The following is a 17,208-nucleotide window of genomic DNA, read 5'->3' on the forward strand; positions in this document are numbered from 1 at the left end:
AATACAAGATAGCTTACACTAGACTTCTAAGTTTCGCTAGGATTGAGCTTCTATTTCCCGAACCAGCCTTGACCTACAAGGCCTGTCGGGAAGCCAGCGATGCCTCAGTGGAAGGTGGTTACAAACTAGTGATATCAAATGAAAGAGAAAAAAGTAATACCTATCTATTAAAAAATAACGTCATTGATAAAAGAGGTATCGGTACAGTATTCAAATAAATATAAAAATGTACTATTTGGCATTTTTTGTATAGTTGAAAAGAGATCAACAAAGCAGCTTGCGTAAATCAATCAATGTAAACGGCTACTTTAACATATAAACGCTTACCTGCAAGCCAACCCAGCATCCTTCACCATCTGATCTCCCAAGAACTCTGCGAGCCGTTTCGCAGTGGATATGGACGTAGATTTCTGCCCTCCATAGTCTTCTAGCTTCTTAGACATGGAGCGGTTCTCGGAGATCAGCTCAAAGAGTTCGGAGTCGGGCATGTTGGAGCCCTTGCTGTACAGCACGTCCAGCCAGTAGTCCGCCACCTTTTGACATTTCAATTTATATTTAGGGGTTTCTTTTGCCGGTACAGGATCGATGATGAACGCAACTCTTCCGGTACCAAGTAGTATTGATTTCGCAACGATACCTTAGGGCCTTATTCTCCAAACCACGTCGCAAATTAAGACATTCAATGAGCGATCGCCGCAAGCGAATCAAAACAGCGACTCAACAGATTCATGTGGCAAAATCATGCATGAAGATTTATAGTAACCTTAATGTAAATAAAATCCAGAAAAGTACCTTGGCAACCGATGCGTAGCAGGACTTCAAATCGTTTCCCTTGAGAAACGCTTCGAATACGGATGATTGGAATATTTTGATAAGCTGCAGTTCTCCACGCCGTTTTACTTCGAAACCTGACAATATTTAAATTCTTTACTATAGGCCTTTAATAATCCTTGTCGGTGATAGCGCTTGTCCATTTAAAAAACCGGACCGGACCGGAGTCTGACTCGCCCACCGAGGGCACCGTACTTTTTTGTATTTGTTTTTATAGCGGCAGCAAAAATACATAATCTGTAAACATTTCAACTGTCTATAGCAGCGGTTCCTAACCTGGGGGTAATTACCCTCGTGGGGGTAAAACTGGTATTTCACGGGGGTAATAAGCTTAATTAAAGATAACAAAGATTAGACCTATAAGAAAGACTATTGATGATTATTGCGAGGAGGGCTAAATCAGGATCCCTAGTTAGTCTTAGGGGTGACAGGACTAAAAAGGTTAGGCACGCTATCACGGTTCAAGAGATACAGCCTGGTGACAGACGGACAGACAGACAGACGGACGGACAGCGGAGTCTTAGTAATAGGGTCCCGTTTTACCCTTTGGGTACAGAACCCTAAAAAACATAAAAAGTTATTGAAAACATAACAAACCCTTTAACTCAGCCAAAGAGCCGTCAAAGTTAAAAACAGCGTATCGTTTCTTGAGCCTCTTGCCCTCCTCCTTCGAGGCCGGCAGCACCATGGCCAGGTACGGCCCGTCCACCTCGAAGAAGATGGAGTTCTCGGCGCGCTGCTCGTACTTCTTGGTGACGGGGTCCACCAGCTCGAAGTATTGGTCGTTTGTGAAGTGGTCCTAAACAGAAAACAAATGACAACAGTGTTTTATTGCCCAATTATTTTTTATACTACGGCCCGCATGATGGTAAGCAGTCTCCGTAGCCTATGGACGCCTGCAACTCCAGAGATTACATGCACGTTGCCGAACCTAATACTCCGCACCCTCGTTGAGGACTGGCAACCTTACTCACCGGCAGGAACACAACACTATGAGTAGCGACTGGTGTTATTTGGTTGCAGTTTTCTGTAAGGTGAAGGTATTTCCCCAGTTGGGCTCTGCTCTAGATCTGGAATGACATCCGCTGTGCTGTGCCCTACCACACAAAGCCAGATGACATTCACAATGCCCATACCTCGCTTTTGGACGTAGTTTAAGGACGTACCCGGGTCCAAGGAACTGCATATTTGATTGTAACAATATCGGGAGATGTAACAAGATGACAATCGATTATCGTTAACGCCAATCGACTAGTCGTAAATGTCGGTATAATAGGCGCGAACGAAAAGTCATGATTTACTTTTCTATTTCAATACTAATACTATCTAAAACTACATACCAATATCAATTACATGACCGAGTTTCGAAGTAAAAACGATTGAAAAAAAAATTGCTTCTTATGTTTATTTAGTACAGGGGCCGTGCTCGTTGGAGTCTGCCATCTTGTGGCCTGAATCGGAAACATAAACTATATATTGACACATCACTTCAAAGCAAGTGCTGCCCTCTACAGTTCACGTACAGTCATTAATACGATTCGCTTAACACCTTTGCATACAAACTTCATGCAGGGGGGAGGGAGGAAGGGGGTCACTCTGCAGCTGACTGTACGTTTTCATGTGCATTGTAGGCTCTGCCATCTTATGGGGTACATTGGAAGCATTAACTTGACATTTACACTACACACCAATAAACAGGAGGCTCCTGTGCTGTTCACTACAGTTCATTCACGCTCCATATAAAAAAAAAATAACATTAATATTTAATACCTTAACCATGGCGTTTAGAACTGCATTAGGATAGGACACGTTAATCTTCTTCTTCTTCTGATGTGTAGTGAGAACCGTCACGGTCTCAGGAAAGGACGCCGGCAGGACACACCAGATACCTAAAAAAATCGAAAGTTAGTATGAAAATGTTTATAAAAGGTCTATTGCCGCAGTCGAATCAATGTAAACGCACAGATAGCACCGATGCAAACAAAATTGGAGCTATAGAGAATCCATTTATGAGGTGGTAATAGATGTAAAATAATTAAAACATTTTATGTATTTATTTATTGTATTGTAGGAAATATACCGTCAGTGTCCAATTCCAAGGGCCTGCCGACTTGCTCGATGATCTCTCTGGCCTTCATGATGATGTTGGCGCCCGTGTAGCACACGATCCCCGCCATTTCCATACTGTGCCAACGAGCGCTGTAATACAAAACGGTATCATACTCGTAAAACGCCTTATAAACTATGCCCTAGTTATGTTGCCGAGTATCATGGCGCGGCATGACCTACGGTGTTTACAATGGTTATAGTAAAGCTGATGCCTCTACCGGTGTTACTCGCGACAAAGTGACTACTCTTAATGCTGTAGCCGCGAAAAATCGCCTCTGACGAAAGCCTCAGGCAGGAATACACTTTTCATATTTACATGTTCCATGTTTCTTAGACGATAGATGAATATTTTTGTTAAAATATTCATGAAATTTGGTAGGACAAATACAATTTTCGGAATCGGCGTAGAGCTTAACAAGTTACTGAGATCACAGTATATGTTTCGTGAGGGGTTACCTATCTCAACTTCGAAAACTTAAATTCCGATTATTAAATCCTGAAATTTTCATTTGAACGACCGCGTTTTTTTCTAAAAACCGTAGAATTATTAAAAGGGTACCTTTTTTTAAAGTTTGGAAAATTTGACGATTTCTGAAAAAAAAAAAAACTCGTCCGATCAAATGAAAATTCGGCAAATGAAACATAACAAATAGTTTGTTTGTTATGTTTAATTGCCGAATTTTGTTAGTCCTCTGTTTGGGTCGAAATATAGCAGTGTCATAGAGAAATAAGAAGTAATAGAGTGCTCACTCCATACATCAGTTTGATACCAAAATGTTTATTATTTTCGCAGTATACATCTAGCATCGAGTAGCGGAACTCTCAGTACTGCTACTCGACAATAGATATCGCGGCAAACAAAAAGTCTAATACTCAACGATTTTCCGCTAATATTATAACTAGAGTAACCGGAACTATTTTCAACTGTTACGCTTACTCTGGTTATAATACTCGTATTATCGAGTAGCAGTACTGAGAATTCCGCTACTCGATGCTCGATGTCGACTGTGAAAATAATAAACATTTTGGTATCAAACTGAAGTATGGAGTGAGCACTCTATTACTTCTTATTTCTCTATGGCAGTGTATAGAGATATAAGTCTCACCCCCGTCGCATGACGTATCCGTAGAACGAGTTCAGAATACACTTGTGGGCCAGCTGCAGCGAGTCGTACAGCACCTCCCTGCTCTTGGCGGACTTGATCTCGGCCGCGTCGCCGCTCGCCACCGCCTCCGCCACCTTGGCTTTGGCTTGCTTGTTTAGCGCTTTGTATTCGTAGCGGCGGTCTCTGAATGGGAAGACAACTTTGTTATAAGTTAGTTGGGGGCATTGGTGGGATAATTGCGACTATCTAGTAATAGTAAGGTTAATACAATTTCACTTGCGGTAATTCCCTGATAGTGCGGTATAGGTACACGTGCCCTTACGCTTTCTACTGATTTACTTGCTAGTTGGATCCCTAGAGTTAATTTATCCCCCAAGATTGTATTTTTTCGGTGACTTTAAATAAAGGTAACCGAAATTGTATAAATATTGTTCTTACCTTGCTAACTTCAACCAGAGGCATGATAAACAGGAAATTATTTATTAGTTGATAATCACTGAAATAATCATGTTATTATCAATGTTATTATTTACTAAAACGGGACTTAATCGCGTTGCTGAATATTTACTAGTCAGGAGTCAGGACCAAACCAATGGATTGAGCTGCATAACCCTGAAATCCTTCCTACAGATCGTCGGTTCTATATTAGAAAAGTATAGAAAGCCATTGAAAAAAAAACATAATTTCAATTCGGACGATGGTCTTAGGATCTCATTAGGCGGGTCCACACAGAGCGAGCATACGTGCGAAGCAATTTCTTCGCGCACAAAACGACTAGTGTAGACTTATGCTCGTTTTGTGTGGACCCGCCTAATCACATGGAACCCAGTCATTAGTAAATATAAGCGAAAATAAATATAGCCGATTGAAAAACCAAACATCGTGAGCGTTGTGTGTCGACCGGGTGACATCCCTTGTGTACGAAACGTTCAAGTTGATAAACAAGACCAAGTGCGGGTAGTTTAAAAAACTGGCGCGGCTAGATGTTGATGTCAACTTTAGCCATTATTCTCCGAGACCGCGGGGACAACGTCGTTCTCAAAACGTCGGAGGTAAATTTAAAACCTTAATTATACGCGATAAAGTCCCGTTTTAGTTAAATAATAATATTAATATTTAATTTTACTGTAAGTAATTTCATCAATTACTAGACCATGGCACAATCTAGAAAACTTCTTAGAAAATATTTGATTGGTCTTCGCTTTAAGACTTTACTTAGACTTAACTCCGAACACTATCTTTACCTAAAAATAATCTACTATAGACATTTTAATTTACCATATATACTAACACATCTATTAGCATTAGCACTCACCTGAAGGCCCGCACAGTGTCGACGTAGAAGGAGTTTTCCTTCTGGCAGATGGTGGTGGTCCGCACCTCTGTCTTCGTCACCTTGGTTTTCTTATACGCGACCTTGCAGTAGTCCGCTAAACGCTTTTTCTCGTACGCGGCCTAGAGTGTACATTGGTATATATTAAACCGCTACACGCAAACAAGTGTAAATATCACAAATAAAGCATTTTAGGTCTTACGACTTGAAATTATACATATAATTATCATCGAACTGGCTTCATGTCAAATTCGTTCTGCGTGCAGGTGCCGCCTTTGGAATGCACTTCCCCTTAATATAAAAAATGCCCCAAATAAATTTGCGTGTAAGAAATCGGTACGGTCTTTCTTTGCTAGTAGTATGAAGGATTTCTAGTTTATATTGTTTAGTTTATTATATTGTATGTATTATTTGTATTATGCTTATATGTATTTTGTTGCTTATGTATGTTGAATCTCAGATAAGCTTTTGTGTTATTTTGTTAATAGTACCTAGTAGTAGCTAATAGCACCGCCCACAATCTCTCTGCTTTACTTTAAGGTTGACTGGTAGAGAATGCCTTTTGGCATTAAGTCCGCCTTTTGTACGATAAGTTTTCTTTTGTGCAATACATTTTAAATAAATAAATAATTAGGTATCAAATTTTGTTTCATGAATATATGGAGCAAGAAATATGGCCTCGAATTACTTTTTATTTGCTGTCTCTTTTCGCGGTGATTGGGTCTGAGAGAGAAGGGACCTTCTGGTGGGAGTAGCTATTAAACTACTTTAATGAAAACCTAAAGGAAGTAACAAATAGTGAGTAATGTAAATCAAAGTGATATTATGTATGCTAGTACAGAGCATCAAAAGAACCTAAGTGGGTGATGTGGGCAAAATCATCTACACACGTTTTTACTCTCTTAGCAATAAAGTTGTGCAAATATAATTTTAAACACCTCGTCCACTTAGAAATTCTGTTCACTGCTGACTAACGCTGATCAAGCCGTCAAGTGTGGTTTGCGGTTGGTGCAATTGCCTGGGGACCCTTTTACACTTCCAAATGTATTATTAACCATACAGACTATACATCTCCGTTATATTTGTAGTACATGTAATGTTAACTCGGGTATTGGCTGTTGTATTAATAAATGTTGCTATGTATTTTTCATGTCAACTGTAAATGTAGTAAATGAGCCCTGGGGCCCATTTCTCAAACGGTATTAGACTAATATTATTAGTGTTGCCATGGTAAACCATACGACTTGAGGGTTCATGTACTAGTACTATTACTCTAATACCGTGCGAGAAAAGGGTCCTCTGAGAATATTTTTTAGAATTGTATTGTTTGCCCTAACCCTGACCTGGTCTTCCTTGGGCAAGTTGTGGAAAGCCCTCGGCAGGCCGCCGGGGTGCAGCGGCGGGAACCGCTCCGTCTCCAGCTGCTGCTGGATGCGTTGGTACTCGCTGCGAGTCGCCGGCACTACAGTATAAACAATGTTTTTGGAATTTCAACTTTGCGTCTGAAGATTTACGGTCTAATTTTGCGATTTGCTATAAGTCTGCAATTTTACTGAGGCGGTTGGTATGAAGTTATTACGGTGAGCGACGCCCTGGTTGAGGGCTTGGCTGCAGGAAGCGGATATATACGATATTAAGGAAATAATAACTAGTTTTAGTCCCAAAACTCTTCCACTAGAAAATCATCACCGCAAGTTCTTTAAAAGCATAGAGAAATAAGTTAGTATAGAGTGCTCACTCCATACATCAGTTTTTATACCAAAACGCTTATTATTTTCGTAGTCGACATCTAGCGTCAAGTGGCGGAATTATCAGTACTGCGACTTGACTGATGTCATGATGAAAAAAAAGTCTAATGCTTAACAATTTTCAGCTAATACTCGTATATACGGATTAACCGGAACTCTATTTACAGCACCTTATGCTTGTAATATTAGATGTAAATTGTAGAACAATCCACTTTCTGTCAGTCGACCTCGCGACACTCGCGACATTTATTGTAAAGTAGCGGTACTGATAAATCCGCTACTTGACGCTAGATGTCGACTACGAAAGTAATATGCATTTTGGTAAGAAAGCTGATGTATGGAGTGATCACTCTATGCTTACTTTTTTCTCTATATTGAAAGTGAGGTTTGCTGATAGAAATTTTCGGAAAATATGGTCTGTAGTCCGTAATTGATAGATTTTCACCTTAATACAAACAAAATAAAGGCGACATTTAACAAACCACATCTAAGATTATTCTTTTATCATTCACACCTTACGATTGAGGTTTTCTCGTAAAGTTCGAGTTTACGTATAGAAGGCCCCCCTCCACATCCAGTCTGAGCCTCTGGCAGCAGGTTGTAGGTTTTCACACCATTGTGAGCCCTGTTACCACACCACAAGGTTCAAGTTTACTTAGAGAATTCTCCCCTCCACATTCAGTCCATTTGCCGCTTGCAGCCAAAAGTTTACACGCTATTGTGAGCTCTGTTACCACACCGTAAGGTTTAAGTTTACTTACAGATGTCCCCCCTGCACATCTAGTTCATGTGCCGCTGGCAGCAGGTTTTACTTTACACGCTATTGTGAGCTTAGTGACCACACGATAAAGTTCAGGTTTACTTACAGAAATCCCCTCTCCACATCCAGTCCATGTGCCGCTGGCAGGAGGCTCCCGGACGGTTGTAGTCGCACACGGCACAGATACTTGCGTTCACCATTGCGGATGGTTGTAACCTGTTTAAAACACAATTTTGGACCGTCTTGGTTCGGTGGATTAACTTTTTCTTGTCACTCCTCAACATCTCCTTACTCGAAGCATTGGTTGGGTATTAAATTCACCAAGCATGCCTTTATTTGGTAGTATTAAGCGTGTTTTTACTTTGTAGCTATTTTCCCTGGCTGACTGGACAGAATAACAAGATATAGTTGATCCACCCTTTTCCAAAAAAGAATTATTACTGAAAATCAGCGGCTTCGTTTTTATGGGGCATTCTTCTTAAGGTTTTGACTCTAATATTAAATCTTTAAGATTTTTTTTTTAACTACGTCGGTGACAAACAAGCACACGGCCCGCCTGATAGTAAGCAGTTACCGTAGCCTATGGACGCCTGCAACTATAGATTCTCTGCAAGTCAACATATTAAATATTATGTGTTTACTGACAAAAATATTGGTTTGAAATTGGTATAGGATTACTTTTTACCTTGTATATGGTACCAATAAGCTGGCGTGTAGTTTACCTGTTCGTCAAAATAATATTAGGGTACATGGCCCCCACATCCAAATGGTATATCAGCGGGTTCTCATCCCTCCGCGGGTGGTCCCTCATGTGCTGCAGCTTCTCGCGGATCTCGGCGCACACGTCGTCCAGGTTGGTGACCATCGCCAGGGGAATCCCCTCCTCCACCTCGATGGCGTGCCTCATGGTCTTGTCTATGGTGTCGATCAGCTTGTCGACGGCTGTGGGCTCGATGCGGAACTTGCATTTTATGTCGGCGCGGAATACGCCTGAAATTTTCCAAAGGAAGATCGATTTTTACTGTTTGGCATACACACTGAAATAGATGCCGCTAACTAGAAAAAGTGACGACGTCAAACTAAAGACGCCGGTTCGAATCCGGCCTTCACCAGTAGTTACGCCATGCCCGTCTGTCTGTCTGTTCGAGACTTTTCTCCGTGATCGTTAGTGCTAGAACGCTGAAATTTGGCATGGATATATGAATCAATCAATTCAAGAAAAGTCGTATAATAAATGTAAAATAAACACCCATACAAAAAAAAAAAAATATTTATCTTTATCTCAATAGTGTGGGATATCGTTAATAGATTTCAAAATAAATAAGTAAATTACTCAGCCTTAAATTAATTCATTAAAGAGAAAAAAAGTAGCCACTTTCGTGTCAAAGTGCGTCCAGATCTGGCGAATGCGCAAGTTGCGTGCAATCTGTCGCGATCTGCACGCTATAGTATTGCGTAAGGCAAGCAAATCCTCACCTCCTGGCGATTAAATATTATTACAGATTGTTTGCCCGTCTTAGTCCCCTAAACCATACAGTGTGTCCTTAGCCATTGGACAAACCCTGAAATCCCACGTAGGGCTACTTTTCAGGAATGCTGTGGCGTTAATATTTTTTTAATTAGAACAAAAGATAAAAAAAATGAATTTTCGAACAAAAGTTATTTGCAATAATCGACAACGAAAAGAAACACTGTATTAATCTTTGGCAGTATTTTTGGCAATTTGTTTGAAATATTTGATAATGATGACATTTGTCAAAAGTCAGAATTTTATTAGTGTCATAAATAAAAAAGATAATCAAAAAAGGTCGAAGAAGGTTCTATACTATTCTTTGAGGATATTACCTTAGGAGCAACGAACACATCAGGCTGCTCCAAAGTAAAAAAACCTAATTTGTTAATTTCTTTGTAACCACTACACCGGTTGTTATGATACTTTGTACACTGGTTCTAAATACCCTAATCCATATTTGTCCAATGGCTAAGGACACACTGCATATCAAATCGTCTTCTTGTTGTCAGGGAACCTGTCCAGGACCCCAGCAGCAGAGGATCAGTCCTGACCTGACTCGAGCGCCTCGACGTGTCCGCCGACGTAGGTCTCGGCGTCCAGCAGGTGCCCGTCGGCCGTCAACTTGTTGAGCTCCTCCACTTGCTTGTTGGGGAACACGATGTTGGCGTGGAAGGCTTCCACCATGAGCAGGGATTCACACAGCGTGCCGGAGCCTTTACGGAGAACCTGGATAGTTGGATACAAACAAGTATATTTAAAATCCTCTTTTAAAGCTTTTCTGCTCTGAATGTTTGCTGGAGCATTATTCAGACCAAAGGGCATCCTAAGAAATTCGTAGTCGCCATCAGGCGTACTAAATTCAAATTTATTTTGTCCGGGAAGTAATCTTGTAGGATTTAATTATGCTTTGTTCTTAAGCTGTCATTAAGAGGAAATACCAGCTGAACCCCTTCTCACAGCGCATTATTTTAGCCGTTTTTAGCGCTGTTTGAAATGACCTAGTTCTTATAAAAAATGGGCCAGGTAATGCTCATATTGAACTCACATACAAAAAAAAATATGAATCCAAAATTCAGACAGGAAAATATAATTTCATGGAAAAATGACCACTAATGTTTCTCCTTAACGAGAACTAAAGCATTTGAAAAGAGATGTAATTAATCAGATATGCATGATTGTTTAACAATTTGTAAGGCTGCATTTTGCATGCCAAAGCTGGGTAAGCGACTGGCTATCTGATAATGCTCAATGATGGTCTTACCTCGTCTGGCTCCAAGGGGATAATGGTACACAGAGCGAATATGAAGGGGTGCACGTACTTCATGTACAAGTAATACGTGGCCACGGCGTCCGACACAGAGTAGTTTGACAGGACCTGCCGGCAATAATTAGTGCTTCGTATCCTTAGTATAAAATATATATAACATAGTAGTAGTAGTACATGTGAAATTAAGACTTGTAAATAACAATACGTCCTAACATAAGTATGGCAATACTTATTACGAAGGTACTGGCCATAAATATGTTTATTTACTATTGTAAATGATCTAAAGTGTAAAGTTACCTGGGGCTGCTCAGCCGCCATGCGGCACATGTCCTCAGGGTCGAGCTCCACGGGGTCGTAGCGCAGCTTGGCCTTGGCCACGGCCTTCAGGCCCTGAGAGCCCACCGGTAGGTACGAGTCGCGCTTCACCCAGCTGAAACATAACGAGTGTGGAGAATGTTTCCACTACACGTAATTTCTGCACAAGCGGAAGCGCAAATTTACGCTAGTTCGGTGAGCGACAGGATGACAGGACCATGATAGCTATTTATAACGAGAGCTACTTCAAGTTTTAGTACCTGTTTTGGGCTATTTGGTACCTGACATGAAAAAAATTGTACCGCGCTTAAAATCGAGAAATATTGAGAAAATCGTGGCCATTCTGACGTCAGGTTGACAAGTCCAAGTTCAGTTATCCTAGTTGTAGGCGTTATATCGAATCCATCTTTTGGCAAAGATTTAGTAAGTAGCCTCTCATTGATTGTTGCTAAATGATAATGTCTAATGTAAGTTTCCGATTATGCCACAAAGCAAGGTTAACCCTCTAACTTCCAAGGATTAGGGTTTCATATGACTGAGCGAGCGCAAAGAGCCTCCGTTTTAACTTGGGCTATAATTATTTCGTATTTCCGACTGTTCTTCTGTACAAGTCGCATTTCTCAACCGATTCTCGTAAAACTTTGTGAGTAGGTTCGATAATTACATAGATTTTTATGACGATTCAGTTTTACATAACAAACATAAAGATAGTTTATTTTCCAAGTTTACTTTATTTTATTACAATGCGCTTATGAACGTCAAATAAAGCTACGCCGGCTCTAACCCAACACCTCTGAACTGAGAAGATTTAAATCCCTCCTAAATTGTAGGAGAACAGTATTAGACCTAGGGAATGCAAACCGGTTTTAACCGAAACCGAAAAAACCGGTTAAAACCGGTTTTTTGACGGAAACCCAAAACGGTTTCGGTTTTATTCGGTTTTTTTTATTTATTTAACTAAGTTGCATGTTTTATTCATTATAAGGGTGTAAATCGGTCCTAAACCGGTTGAATCGACATCAAATCAAATAATGTGGTGTTGTGTTAGTTTGATCAACAACCAAAAAAATAATTTAATATAATTGGTTTGTTCCTATTCCTAGTTACAAATAACATTAAGTCATTTGACAATTCCCATACAATACAATAAAATAGTCAGATATTCTGTCTTTAATTTCGTGATAAAATCGTGTATATACGAGGGCTGCTATTTATATATCCGGAAACCGGGATTACAATCTTCTTAAATAGTATATTTGACCTCCATGGTAAAATTTGAACTTGTTTAAGTACTGGCCGGTATATTTTTTCTTTCTTATTAACGCTAGTGTTTTGTTTTTGACGGGTTTTAAATGTCATCTCAATTGTCAATATTTGTGCTATGATTTATTATGATTTTCGGCGTGGTTTAACGCAACAACAGTGCATAGATCAACTAACTTCAACTTTTGGTGATGAAGCTCCATCTAAAACTACTGTGTATCACTGGTTTAGTGAGTTCAATCGTGGACGTAGTATGCTTACGGACGAAGTTAAGGCAGGTCGCCCGAAATCGGTCGTTGTACCACAAAATATTGAGGCTGTGCGAAAACTTATAATGGACGACCGACATGTTACGTACCGCGAGATAGAGTCGACTCTGGGTATTTCTATGACTAGCATTAATAGCATATTACATAATCATTTAGCTGTAAAAAAAATTGTTCGCGTTGGGTACCGCACAACTTAACTAAGGAGCAAAAAGATACTCGCGTTGAATGGTGCAATAAAATGTTAAAAAAATATAACCGTGATGACTCAAAGGCCGTTTATAACATCTATACTGGTGACGAATCCTGGATCTGCATGTGATCCCGAAACGAAGCAACAATCAACGGTATGGGTGTTTCAAAATGAGTCGAACCCTACGAAAGTTACTCGTGCAAAAAGTACATTGAAACAAATAGTGGCCTGCTTCTTCGGTATTAATGGCCATGTAGCTACAGTGCCACTAGAAAACCGTAAAACGGTTAATTCAGATTGGTACACGACCATTTGCTTACCGGAAGTATTTGAACAAATTCGTAAAACTAACCAGCGACGAAGAATCATTCTTCATCATGACATTGCCAGCTGTCATACGTCACGCGAAACAACTCTATTTTTGGAAGGTCAAAATGTGGAATTAACGGGTCATCCGCCGTACAGCCCTGACTTGGCACCCAATGATTTTTATTTATTTCCCAATATAAAAAATAAATTACGCGGTCAACGATTTTCGACCGCTGAAGATGCTGTCGACGCATTCAAACAACACGTTATGGAAATACCTCAGGCGGAGTGTCAGAAGTGCTTCAAAAATTGGTTCACACGAATGCAAAAGTGCATAGATGATCAAGGGGAATACTTTGAAAAACAATAAAACCATTTTCAGCCGTGTACGTTTGTTTTTTTGTTTCCGGATATATAAGTAGCAATAGCAACCCTCGTACTATACTAGCATTCGTTTTTACACGTGAAGCAATCTTTTCTTTATTCCATGGCGATGAATTTAAGAATTGTTGATTCTAAAAACCGAAACCGGTTTTAACCGGTTTCGGTTTTTTTGTGGTAAAACCGAAGAAAAAACCGGTTTTGAAAAACCTCCGGTTTTTGCATTCCCTAATTAGACCGGCAAAAATTCGGCGGGACACATCTTTTAAAAACATTACATCTTATAACTAACATGCATGAAATAAAAATAAAAACAATTTAAATTAATATGAAATGAAAAAAACATAAGAAAGAAAAATCAATTTAAATTAATATGAAATGAAACGAGACAGTGTTCGTATGGGTGCATGTTTACCAAAGACAATCCATGTGCATGGCGGGGCGGCAGGCGTAGGTGCCGTCCCGCGCCGCCAGCTTGCTGAAGCCGATCTCCTGCTTCATGTCCAGCCCCAGTATGGCCGCGCGAGCCTCCACGAACGGCCAGTCGAAGAAATCACCTATAATGTAATTGTAAACCAAAATAACACAAGCATTTTACATATGAATCTGTGTCTGTGCCATCGTATCTTCCAGACCGATAAACCAATTTGAGCGGGTTTCGTTTTGGTAAAGGGTTTGTGTGTAATTGTGATACACCTCCCGATGCTTTTTAGATAGATTTCAGTTTACTAGATTGCGCTGTTGTAGGGCCGTAGTTTCACGCAGTTTCCACATTTACAGTTATTATTTAATTCGTTTCACACTAGATTCATAGATTAAAATACAGAAAAAATCTTACCGTTGTAAGTGACAAAAATATGGGGTTTCACGTCCATAATGTGATCAAAAAACTTTTGAATCAAAGCCATTTCATTTGCTTCATTGAAGACTATGAATTGCCTGAAAAATGAAAATATTATTTAAAATGCAATGTCTTAATTTTCTTTAAAATAAAACATCGTCTTTTTGAAACTGTATCAGAGGAACGGGTGGTCATCTCGCGGGCGAGATACTGTCGCGACGCATCTGTGCTAAGTCTATTGAATAAGAAAGACGACCCTTCACCTTAGTGAAAAATTAAATAGAGTAAACTACCCTACTGTCGACACGAATGATTGGCCTTGAAACTTATAGGCAACAGTGCGGTTGCGTCGGAAAATATATGCTTATGATTAGTATTTTCAGTGCCAATCGGGGATAAACCTAAGCAATGATTTTTCCAACCTGTAAAGTCAACACTTACCCTTCAAACTCAGGTTTAGGCGTGTACTCAAAATCCTCAACATCAACAGATATTATCTCCCTGTTGGTTATCAAGTATCCTTGGGCATCGATCATGTAGGAGATCATCATGATCTGATCGGTCTGCGAGTCGGGGAACTTGAGCGGCAGCTTGGTGGTCTCGATGTCGAAGGCGAGCACGATGGGGTCGGGCCGCTCGAGGATGTCGTCGCGCCGCGCGAGCAGCGGCGGCTCGGTGCCGCGGCTCCTCACGGTGTACCAGCAGCCGCAGAATATCTTCATGTCGATTGACACGCGGGCGTGGTATGGGACGTCGTGTTCCCTGATAAAGGATAAACTAATTGTATATCATACAATCGTGATATAATAGAGAGATATGAAATGAAAATCTTTATTTTCAGGCAACTATGGGCCCATAGATTAATACCTTAAAACTAGCATAGATATCATAAAATATATCTTAAAAACTAAAACACACCCTATGGCTGCGATGCATTTCGCAGCCCGGCCGTGTCAGGGAGGGGCTGGCGCGGATATAATCTCGTACCTTACTCAGGCAACGCAGCAAGCTTCGTTGCTTAAACACAGTATTCGACTGAAAAGCTTAATTATATCACTATTGTATACAATACTTTTTCTACGAGTCATAATACTTTTTTTACTATAAAACCTGAAACGGTCGTAGGGGCTATAACCCCCAGCTTATGTACTTTGAAAGGGAGTTTGTGCCCAGCAGGCAGTTGGATGTGGGTGACGATGAATATAATCGTAATAAATAGACGGATACAGACAGAACAAGCCACATCACACGAAAATTTGTTCAAGAAGCGGCGTAATCTAGAAGTCCATCAGACCTGATACACTTTCTCGAATGTACCTGATATCTAATATATTTTCCATGTGGTCTGTCGTCTTCTTAGCATGTTCTATGGCTGCGGCGCTGGTGAGCGCGTTGGTCAACATTTCTGCGTAAATGGCGTCTTTCTTCTCTCGCTCCTGTAATTAAAATAAGGACTTGTAATTATTTTCCATCAAGTTACTATTAACAAAAGAATAAAATTATGCCATGATGTTACTCTTTCATATTCTTATTTATTTCTTCTTATCTTATATTGACACACTGCACCCCATCTAGAACAAATGCTACAAGACCTTAGCACGGCAAGTCTTGAAGTCGGACTCGAAATGAACAGGGCCAAAACCCAGTTAATGACCAATGGCGCGAAACGTGGAGTCAAGGTTGATGGGCAGGATATCCAATATGTCGACGAATACATATACTTGGGCCAGATAGCATCCTTCGATGACAGGCAGTCTAAAGAAATCGATCGACGCATCGAAAATGCCTGGAAGAGCTTCTGGTTCATGAAGGCACTAATGAAATGAAGGGCAACCTTCCACTGACACTAAAGCGCAAACTCGTCGACATGTGTATCCTGCCTATCCTAACCTACGGCGCCCAATCTTGGTCATTAACGGAAGCCCAGAAGTCCCGACTAAAAATTTGCCAGCGAGCAATGGAGCGCAGCATACTAGGAGTTCGGAGAACCGATCGAGTTAGGAACACCGAACTGCGCTCCAGAACTGGTATTATAGATGTGGGTGTTAAGGCCGCTAAGCTTAAGTGGGGTTGGGCAGGACACGTCTGCCGTATGCACCCGGATCGGTGGGCCAAATTGGCTACCGAATGGACACCGCAGATTAGCCTGGGCAGAGGCAGACCAAAAAAGAGATGGCGGGATGACCTCGACGCTTTTTGCAGAGACTGGCGGGAACATACTTCAAACCGCCTCATCAGAGTGGCGGAAAAAAGGGGAGGCCTTTGCCCAGCAGTGGGACACAAAATAGGCTATTAAAAAAGAAAAAAAAATCTTATATTGAACATTTAGTATTGCACCTAAGCTATCGCACAATACCCATATCTTTCTTTTTTTTAGCAAATGCGGCGGTCTTACTCTTCGCCATCGATTCAGTGTGTTGGGTTTGACTATAACACGTGCATATATTAGTGTATATGGCTGCTGCAAAGCGCCGCAACTTGGATTTTAATATATTACGACTAGGGAATGCAAAAACCGGAGGTTTTTCAAAACCGGTTTTTTCTTCGGTTTTACCACAAAAAAAAACCGAAACCGGTTAAAACCGGTTTCGGTTTTTAGAATCAACAATTCTTAAATTCATCGCCATGGAATAAAGAAAAGATTGCTTCACGTGTAAAAACGAATGCTAGTATAGTACGAGGGTTGCTATTGCTACTTATATATCCGGAAACAAAAAAACAAACGTACACGGCTGAAAATGGTTTTATTGTTTTTCAAAGTATTCCCCTTGATCATCTATGCACTTTTGCATTCGTGTGAACCAATTTTTGAAGCACTTCTGACACTCCGCCTGAGGTATTTCCATAACGTGTTGTTTGAATGCGTCGACAGCATCTTCAGCGGTCGAAAATCGTTGACCGCGTAATTTATTTTTTATATTGGGAAATAAATAAAAATCATTGGGTGCCAAGTCAGGGCTGTACGGCGGATGA

General features: G+C 40.5%; 1 protein-coding gene across 1 annotated transcript in view; it reads right to left on the bottom strand.

Moving 5' to 3' along the window:
* Positions 1 to 17,208, bottom strand: part of LOC133528390 (DNA polymerase epsilon catalytic subunit 1) — a 47,146-nt gene that overhangs the window by 24,270 nt on the left and 5,668 nt on the right. The window contains exons 5-21 of the mRNA XM_061865765.1: positions 15,553 to 15,671; positions 14,677 to 14,997; positions 14,233 to 14,333; positions 13,810 to 13,951; positions 10,965 to 11,097; positions 10,662 to 10,775; positions 9,952 to 10,126; positions 8,610 to 8,877; positions 7,994 to 8,103; positions 6,723 to 6,841; positions 5,362 to 5,501; positions 4,047 to 4,229; positions 2,912 to 3,030; positions 2,602 to 2,720; positions 1,429 to 1,630; positions 793 to 908; positions 328 to 533 (exon numbers count right to left, since the gene is read on the bottom strand). Of these exons, the coding sequence (XP_061721749.1) occupies positions 328 to 533; positions 793 to 908; positions 1,429 to 1,630; positions 2,602 to 2,720; positions 2,912 to 3,030; positions 4,047 to 4,229; positions 5,362 to 5,501; positions 6,723 to 6,841; positions 7,994 to 8,103; positions 8,610 to 8,877; positions 9,952 to 10,126; positions 10,662 to 10,775; positions 10,965 to 11,097; positions 13,810 to 13,951; positions 14,233 to 14,333; positions 14,677 to 14,997; positions 15,553 to 15,671 (2,687 nt within the window). The remainder of the gene's footprint in view (positions 1 to 327; positions 534 to 792; positions 909 to 1,428; positions 1,631 to 2,601; positions 2,721 to 2,911; positions 3,031 to 4,046; positions 4,230 to 5,361; positions 5,502 to 6,722; positions 6,842 to 7,993; positions 8,104 to 8,609; positions 8,878 to 9,951; positions 10,127 to 10,661; positions 10,776 to 10,964; positions 11,098 to 13,809; positions 13,952 to 14,232; positions 14,334 to 14,676; positions 14,998 to 15,552; positions 15,672 to 17,208) is intronic.

The sequence above is a fragment of the Cydia pomonella genome, chromosome 19 (genome assembly GCF_033807575.1).
Source record: "Cydia pomonella isolate Wapato2018A chromosome 19, ilCydPomo1, whole genome shotgun sequence".
In the NCBI taxonomy this organism is placed as follows: Eukaryota; Metazoa; Arthropoda; class Insecta; order Lepidoptera; family Tortricidae; genus Cydia; species Cydia pomonella.